The sequence below is a fragment of the Anguilla rostrata genome, chromosome 16, assembly GCF_018555375.3.
Source record: "Anguilla rostrata isolate EN2019 chromosome 16, ASM1855537v3, whole genome shotgun sequence".
NCBI classification, from domain to species: domain Eukaryota; kingdom Metazoa; phylum Chordata; class Actinopteri; order Anguilliformes; family Anguillidae; genus Anguilla; species Anguilla rostrata.
The window spans coordinates 3,706,004-3,715,209 of record NC_057948.1 but is presented as its reverse complement, the minus strand read 5'-3'; the positions used below and the strand labels follow the sequence as shown (position 1 = coordinate 3,715,209).

The 9,206-nt window shown below is 39.4% G+C and overlaps 2 protein-coding genes across 5 annotated transcripts in view; one reads left to right on the top strand and one right to left on the bottom strand.

Moving 5' to 3' along the window:
• LOC135242400 (protein NLRC3-like) overlaps positions 1-9,206 on the bottom strand; it is a 1,894,071-nt gene that overhangs the window by 172,595 nt on the left and 1,712,270 nt on the right. The window contains exons 38-39 of the mRNA XM_064313443.1: positions 3,197-3,269; positions 2,134-2,244 (exon numbers count right to left, since the gene is read on the bottom strand). Coding sequence (XP_064169513.1) covers positions 2,134-2,244; positions 3,197-3,269 — 184 coding nt within the window. The remainder of the gene's footprint in view (positions 1-2,133; positions 2,245-3,196; positions 3,270-9,206) is intronic.
• The window catches only part of LOC135242408 (NACHT, LRR and PYD domains-containing protein 3-like), a 421,399-nt gene that overhangs the window by 142,205 nt on the left and 269,988 nt on the right, over positions 1-9,206 (top strand). The window lies entirely within an intron of this gene.

Here is a 9,206-nt window from a genome sequence, read left to right as displayed (position 1 = left end):
CAAATGAACCATCATTGCTGTCTGTGGGTCCAGCCATTTACTAGTAACCTAAGTGCGTATCTGCCTCCACTCCCTGTGCGTAATGCAGATTGTGCTGACAAGCAGAGAGTGTATGCAGACTGAAGCGAGCTCGCCCTCAAAACAGCTTAGCATTGTACTATGAAATGAATTCATAACTATGGTGGATCGAAGAAAAGGTTTTTTTCACTGTGATAACAGTAATTGAAGAGCTCGAAAAAGCAAATCTCAATTAGAGGAATTATTTCCATATTGAGGAAGTTCCGATTGGTTTGGAGAGTGTGCTCTAGACCATGTGAGAGCCCTCCTGGTGGGCATGTAAGTTTACTGAATTGAATTTAGTGTTCTCCTTACTATTTCTTCTTATTCCACATCAAGTCAACATCCTGTACGCTACTCCTACAGTTTTTCAGCAAGACCTACCTTTTTCATCTTGTAGCTTCAATTAGTTGCTTGTGCTTTTCTTGTCAGTAGTGCAAATATTTTTGAGATATTTACCATTTTTGTTTACATTTTTTATTCATATTGTATTTATGTTTACCAAGAAATTGTCCCATTAATTAACACTAGTGGAATGTTCGGAATGTGAACAACACATTTGCAGCTGACATTGCAATCAGCCACTAAAGCAGCAACAGATACAGACCGTCTCTTTCTTTTGCAAAGCATCTAATGGATGAAATATCCAGCAAAGTGAGTAACGGCAGCAGCAGCAAAGCAAGTTCAACTCAAACTAATATTCGTTTTCTTTTATAATTTCTGCTAATTCCTTCCAGCTAATGTAACATTTGTATTTCAACATTCAGCATAATATTAACTGCTGTAAGAAATTAACTCCCAAAAACATGTTAGAACTGATTCACCTCTGTTATTAATTCAAAATATGTGATTTTGAGAGCAGAAAACTTGTTTTGTAGTGTAGATAACCTGTTCAAAACGTTATCTAAAATGTGCAATTTGGAGAGGTTTTGTGATGTCTTGGAAAATCCATTGCAACATTTCACTGCTTTTAGTTATTGGCACAACAATCTGTGAATTCTTTGCTGATGTGTCATTTTATTAATGGTTTACATTCACGAATGGCCCAGAAATACTTTCAAACGATTATTGCAAAAAACAAAAATAGAAAAAACAAATAAAAGCCTGTGCCGAAATTGGCTTGCTCTCTCCCTTGGCTAAACGCCAGGTTTGCAATGGGCAGGGTTCATTGGGTGTTAGTTCTGCAACGAACCCTTAAGTCCAGTGAAATTCTTTCTACATGTAATGTGTAAATAATGCTCTTGCCACTTTTGTGCACGCTAGGCAAGATAAATTGAAAATGCCTAAGCATTGCCCCTTCTCTGGATGTGGACAAAGCAATACATTCTTTTCTTTTGCCAAAAATGAAGAGACCCACAAGAAATGGGTTTTAATTCTGGAGCCCACAGGCACTCCAGTATTACAATAACCAGTGCAGTTAGTATTTGCATTACCCATTTTCTCAGAACAAAATAACTTTTCGCAGAACGTGCTGGATCGGTAAGGATGCCTACCATTAGCTAGCGACAATTAAAACGTTTTCAAGCTAAGACATGTGGAATCAAAGCCTGTCTTTATGTGGGTGTAATGTCCAGAATTTGAGACTGCTATAGAGTGTAATGTTAGTGTACAGTAGCTCAGTGTTACAATGCTATTACAAGTTGAATAATCTTCAGGTTTAATCATACGATGGGAACGCATAGTTTATGTTGCTTTCTTTCATTTTGTTAGGTACTGCATGGGACAATCTTCTCTAACCAGCTCTAACCGAGCTAGCGATGAGAAACGGTTTACATACTGTATGATGTGTCTTACAAGTATGAATGTTAATGAGCGCAGGATACACACCCAACCTGCCCATGTCTGCTAAACAGGTCGCAATAATATAACCGTGTCTATTACAATTCAATGGTTCTAATTCGGTTAAAAACATGAAAGAAGCATTAAGAAGAAAATCTGTCGTCACTTCTGGGGAATATAACAAAAATCTAGTTTCCTGGACCTTTAAGAGCACTGCAAACCAGGTGGAAATTGCCTTTTTAAATACTTGGGGATAAGGGGTTAAATTGTAGTGTCAATTTAAGCCTATTTAATTACCTTTGGTCACCTGTGAATTTTCCTCTGAAATTGAATTGAGGTTCCATTGAATGATCACTCTTCAGAGACACACAGCTGGGTGCAGGTGACCCTGTTCTTTCTACCTGGACCCTGTGAACAAAACATAGAGACAGAGATTCCAGTTAAATTCATCTTCTTACCACAGCTCTATGTCACTGCACATCTGGCGATGACTTAATAAACCCCACATACACCTGAATGTCATATAATACACCCACCTACACCTGAAAGGTGACAGTGACACTGAAAGGTATATTTCCCTCCTGCCCCCTAGTGGTATGGGCAGCAGCGCCCACAGAATGGGGATACAGTAAAGATTTGCAATTTATTAAAAAAGGGGCTACAAACACGTCACAAATTCAAGTTCAACGGCTGCAACAGCCTCCTTTTTGGCCAACAACACCACCCCTTCCCTTATCAGTGCTAATGTCAATAAATGTCAGTAAAATGAAAGGAGCCTCCCCATCCCCCAATCACTCATTGCACACAAACCCACATCATAAAACATGTTTTTTATACTTTCCATAATTACTTTGCCTTTCTTATTTTTGCATGAAAAAATGTATTCCATTTAAGCTGTCAGAACAGCACCTCAGATCACCAAAACAATCATTCAGAAAAAAGTTTTAATGTCCATATGTAATGTACTTACATTGGATTCACTTTTGGTATATTCAATACTTGTGTCTCCATGGCTCTTTTGTCTATGTAAGAGTTTCTGTAATCCAAAATGCCTCTGCTCCTATTTGGGTGTAATGTCCGGAGTTTGAGACTGCTATCTAGTGTAATGCTTGTATACAGTAGCTCAGTGTTACAACGTTATCACAAGTTGAATGATCAGGTTTAACTATACGATGGTAATGCCTAGTTTTTGTTGCCTTCTTTCGGTTTTTCTGGTACTGCATGGGACAATCTGCGCTAACTCATCCTCTTACTGCAGCTCTAACTCACAGCACATGGAGAAAGAGCTTTCAGTTAAACTCATCCTCTTACTGCAGCTCTAACTCATATCACATTAAATATCTGATTCATGCATCTGTACCTCTTCCTCTCACTGCTGAGGGTTCCTCCTTTGGTCTTTGGCTTCTCTGAGAGATAGAAACAGGGCCCCCTATCTACGGAGACAGGAACACATCAGACAAGACTGGACCACAAGTGGCTTCCAACCCAAATTAGCCTGCAAACACACAACATGAGCACACACTGAACACTCGCTTGCACACACAGAGACACACACACACACAATATAACGTAGTTTTAACTGGATGTAATGCAGAATTTAAATGGGCCCTATACATGTACTATACAGACATCTCAAAAGGAGTGGTGTTACCCTTGATACTGAAGCTCAGGAGCGTGTGTCCATAAAAACACCAGAGTGCACTAGAAACAGTGTGCCGAGGCTTGATTAGTTTCTGCCATAAACACGTGTAAGAGGGAAGTCAAACTGGGACCCAGAAAAGGCTGGCATTTGAATGAACCTGCAGGCTGAGACTCATCACTGGACTTCAAAGAACCCAGAGCCGTGTGCTAAAGCAAACAAAGTTACTCGGACTTCCTCGGGATGAGCAGGCCATTGGGCCTCTGGAATGTTGCCATCTGGACACAACTAAGATAAGAGGAACTGGTCTCTTTGTCTATGGTTGTGGGGGTGTGTGTGTTGGGGTCATTAAGATCAGGCCTCTGGCAAAATGGTGGGGCAACTGTGCCTGACAGTACCACAGTGACCTTATGTGGTCCCCTCTGTCATTACACTTTTTATTTTCTTTTCTGGATCTGGACTTTAAACCATCTGTTTATCCTATTTACAAACCCCGGAAAACCGTACAAACCATGCACATGTTTTCATTATATTACTGTATTATGCCTAATGTAGTAATAACATGGATTGCATGTAAAATGGTCAAACAAAAGGGTATTTTCATGACAACTGCACCATAATATTACATCCCCTGGACATGTTTGGTATGGACGTATTCAGAAAAATTCAAAAAATTGAATGAAATATGTTTCATACCAAATAAAATTTAATAAAACATAGTTACAGAAACTCAGGAAAAAACTATCACAATGGAATGTCCTCTCTGGTAATCATCTCCTTTTCCCAATTTCCCCACTAATTGTTTTAACAGCCTCCGAATGGTGGGGGCCGAAATTCCAGATTTTATTATTCGTCCAGGTTAATTTATGGCAATGCCGCCTAGACCAAACGCGGGATTTGGCTTAAAAGGAAGGGAGACAAAGCAATCGAGGAAGATTGTAACCGACTTCCCACATTGCACATACTCTGTGCTCTGTGTGTAGATAGACAAGGAAGATCGCAATCGACTTCCCACACTGCGCAGACTCTGTGATTTTGTGTGTAGCTAAACAGGCTTGGTAAGAATTTTTTCCTCTGTATTTATGTTTTTAAACCTTATAATTGATTGTGAATTTGAAGCTAATTACCTACCTGCCTGTTAAATAAATTCTTCTTATTTTTAACTTGCGTGGTCTTCATGATTCTAATCCATTTTATCTTCTTTTCAGCCGAAATTCCGATTAAATACTAAGGGGGTCAATTATGACTAGGACCTACTGATCAGGGGTCTAGTACAGCAAACGTCTTTAGTGAGGTCTTCAAGGTAGATAGGCGACCACGATCTGCCCGCTAACGGAATTGGTGGTATTGGTTCTGGTGTTTTGGCTTAAGAGGACCCATGGGCGTTATACGCCGGTTCTTGTCAAATTCGCCTTAAGGAGCCCGATAGATACGCACTGTCCTGGGCTCATAACTATCTATGCACAAAGGAAGGCATGTATTATGGTGGTCCGCCTCCTACCCTCTGGGGGCCTCACCGAACTGAGATTTAACAATAGTGCTAAACCCGGGAGCATATATTGAGGAGTGATGGCACAAGATAGAGTCGAGTGTAACCACGCCCAAGTTCCACGTATAGTTAAACCCAAATTTTAAATTATAATTTAATATGGAGTCAGATTATCACAAGGGTAAAACTGTTACGCTTACTTGCTGTGGTCATGGATATATTTGATGTGTTGTTCCGCGCATTTGTGAATATTCTGATGTTCCCATTGGAATATTGACAGTCCGGCGACAGATCAGATATATCTCCGATGACAGCATAGCCCCGTTTGCGAACGGAGAATAACCAGAATGCTACTGGTCCGTTTCAGGCCAGTCTTAAGCGGGACATGAAGCAGCGCCTTCATATCTGACCCGCGGCGACGGAACCAGTGCATTCTTAAGTATAATTGTGCCCTGTTCTTACAAACAGAGGAAAAATAACTAACATCTCCAGTTTTGAATCACACCAGCCAAGGGAAAACACGCGGTGCCTTCCCCTCCAGCTACAAACCCTCATTGGTCTAGCTGTGAGGTGTTTACACACGTGATCAATGACGTCCGAAGCTTCATTCGGTACACACAACCATGTGACCGCTTTGGTAACTGACTCAAAGGAAGCAAAGCTTTGGCGCAGGTTTCGTGGGTAGAGCAAGCAGTTCGTGTCAGTCATGAACTAGTGAGTCACAGTGACTGCTTTAAGAATCCGAGACATTGTGCAGAGATGGAACCAGCCAGCAACAGAGAGCGGTCTGCAGTTTTGGTGCATTTTAAAATGATATCAGCAACTAAGCTTTATCATCCTGAGACCCAGGGGAAAAAAGGTTCAAAATGACATTTTTTTCTATATTTTTTGTGTTATAATTTATATAGTAATAAAAATGTATAAAAAATACAAACTAAATAAAATAAAAAACAATAAAAACAATCTGTTATGAATAATGATATATAATTGCAGTTTTACTTATTATGACAATTTAAAAAAAAACACAGTAAATGTTTTACTCCAAAACGACCACCAGGTCCAAGAACATGTAATCTCACATCCAAATTTATGACATTTAAAGACCATAATGTATTATAGACACAGAGACAATTAAGCTATCATGAAGGCTTGAAGATATAACTAGAAATGTTACATCCTCCACAGAGGACAAACATGAATGTCTTCGTCCCAGAAGGATGAGAGAAAAATATTATATGAATACATACAACAATAACCCTTTATTTCAATGACCTGTTCAATGTTGCATAAGCACCTCCTCTCCCCATTTAATAGTTATTACTCCGAAGTTTCAAGGTGGACACGATGCTGATGACTATCTTTTATAAGTCTTTTATTGAATCTCTTTTAACCTTTAATATGATCTGCTGGTTTGGTATCCTAAATCTTAAGTGCAAGACTGGCCAACATTGTAAAATTAGCTGGCAGGATCATCTGATACAGCTGACCCCTCCCAGCTGTATCAGATAGGATCTATAAGGAAGGCCCAGTCCATTCTGAGGGATTCCCAGCATCCCCTGTTCAATCAGTTTGTATTACTTCCCTCAGAGCGCAGATATACACCGATCAGCCACAACATTAAAACCACCTACCTAATATTGTGTAGGTCCCCCTCGTGCCGCCAAAACATCTCTGACCCGTCTCCACCTCTAAAGGTGTCCTCTGTTATATTTGTATTTCTGTATATATTTGTATCTACTGTAAATTTGTATCTCATAAAAAAACACGTTTTCAACGTACAAAAATGCCAAGTTACTCAAAAGTATTGATATCAAAATGACGCCAAGTTACGGTACTACAAACAATATAGGCTATCTTGCCTCACCGAAATTTAATAACATGTATTCCAAAGCAATGCTACCCAATATTTCCTCAATTCTTTCAAGTCACTTGGCCCTGTGTGTATATAAGCGTGCAGTACATGGACAGGCCAAACATATGTGTGGATGGCTTTCTCACAGTCATGATTGATTGAATAGGCATCTATATGTCCAATTTGTATTGGTATGTATGTATTTTGGTGGTCAGCCTTTCTGTTGCGTGAATGATTGTATGTTTATTGGTATAAATGTCTGTTCGTAAATGTGAATGTAACATGCTGCGAGGCAAATGTCCCCATGGGGATAAATAAGTTCTCTATGTATATATGTACAATATGTATTTTACATGTATTTATTGTACGTTGCAAATATACAATCACTTGTACATTTAGTCAAACTCAGTTCAGAAGCAAGTTCAAAATAACAAGTGTGAGATAAATTAGGCGAAATGATGAAATTGCGTAGTTGAAACAATATGTTTTTTAGCAGAATGGGCATGTAGGTGAAGGTTGACATGATCACAGACTATAGTGCGAAGTAAATGAAGTGACCATGAGCGAGCTTAGTTTCCTTATCAAACGGTATATAACAGTCTGTATTTAACATTACTTGTTTAAGTGGAGGGTTAAGTAACATGTGCAATCTATTGCACGAATGTGTTTTTCTCATGTTCAGTGCTAGTAGTTATACTTATGAGTGAATCATGATTTTAAATGTAATGTTTTAAAGCGGAGTTGCAGAACGTACATACGTAGTAATTGTTTGTAGCCTATGTGGCTAGATAGAGAACAGGGCGAGGTAACATGAATGTAGAAACGTGGCGTTTGTTGATATGAAGGATTTGTACGGTAGCCAAGTGAAGAAATATAGTTAGTAGAAATGGCACAGCGGTGAACTGGTGTAACTTTTTAATAAAAGGAATACATTTGCGTCATGAAATGCATATGGGTGGCCGTGAGTGAGTTTTGGTAAAGAAAATATAAGAGTAAGAAAATGTTAGTGTAAAAGAGGAAATGATCTGCCTGAGGGCGAGTCGGGATTCAAGCCTTAAACCAGAGGTTTACCAGTCTGTGACTTTGTTAGTGCAGCACCATGTCATAGCTATGCAATGCGTGAAATATCATTAGCAAACCTGCCGGTGGTTTTAAAGAAGAACACAGGCCAGTAAGCACAGAAGAGCTCCCGTTGAATCCATATGGATTACCAATATTGTAGCCGGTTAATAACTGAACGTACAGACGGTAAGTCATAATGCATATGGTTTAGCAATATTGTTGCCGGTTAATAGCTGAACGGTGAACGGCGGGTAGATATGGAGCAAAAGCAATAATTGATAAGTAGTAGACAATAATTAGTGAGGGTCGAAGCAGGTTAAAGAAACACGTTCCTAGCTGGGCTTGAACCTATGACTCCGTGTTCTCAAGACTGTAACCTTGCCCACTAGGCCACAGGCAGACTAACTGTTTAAACTGGAAATGTTTCAGAGTAAAAAGGTATGGGTATTTTGCGTGTGTATGCGCGTTTTTGTTTGGGTCGTGTAGGTGAAGATTTGGCTGGTGTCAGTGAAATGTCCAATGGGGAGACATGTTGTTAGTGGGATAGGCGGCAGGAAAAATAAGAATGAGAAGAAGAAGAAGAAGAAGGAGAAAACGCAAAATCCCCTTAGTTTGGAGCTTTATTGTGTGGACATGTGAAGTTGTTTATGAATTCTGTTCTGTTGAAATGGGGTCAGAATGTACAGAATTTAATGTTTTTAAGGGCTGAGTGTCTGTGGCTGTTGTGGTTATTTCTGTGGGGAACCCTGAAAAGTGCCAAACTCTCGGTGCTGTATAGGTATGGGGCATGCCCCCGCCAAGGCGTAACTTGGCGGGATGGCATACCTGCCATCCCAATCTGATTGTGTTTATTGTCTTTTATGCTGCAACAGTGCAAATTCCCCCCGGGGATCAATAAAGTACACTACTACTACTACTACTTATTACATTACTGGTTTTTATTACATAAAAAAATTGAAATGGATTACATTATTGGGAGTTATTACACTATTGGTAGTTTATTACATTATTAGTTGCTACAGGGCTATAAAAAGCCAAGATATTGTTAGAGGGTGAATTATTTCCACATGATTTTAAAAACTCTCGACGGGTCAGAGCGGTTTTGGCGGCACGAGGGGGACCTACACAATATTAGGCAGGTGGTTTAATGTTGTGGCTGATCAGTGTAGGCTCCCTATTTTAAAATAGGATCCCTATGTTAAAAACAAACAGGATTAAACACTCTTTTATCCCAAGTGTCACTGGCTTTCTTAATAAGTTATAGTGATATGTTTTGCAATGATTTTAATGTTTATCTGTTGTCATAAATATAGTTATTCCTATTTATT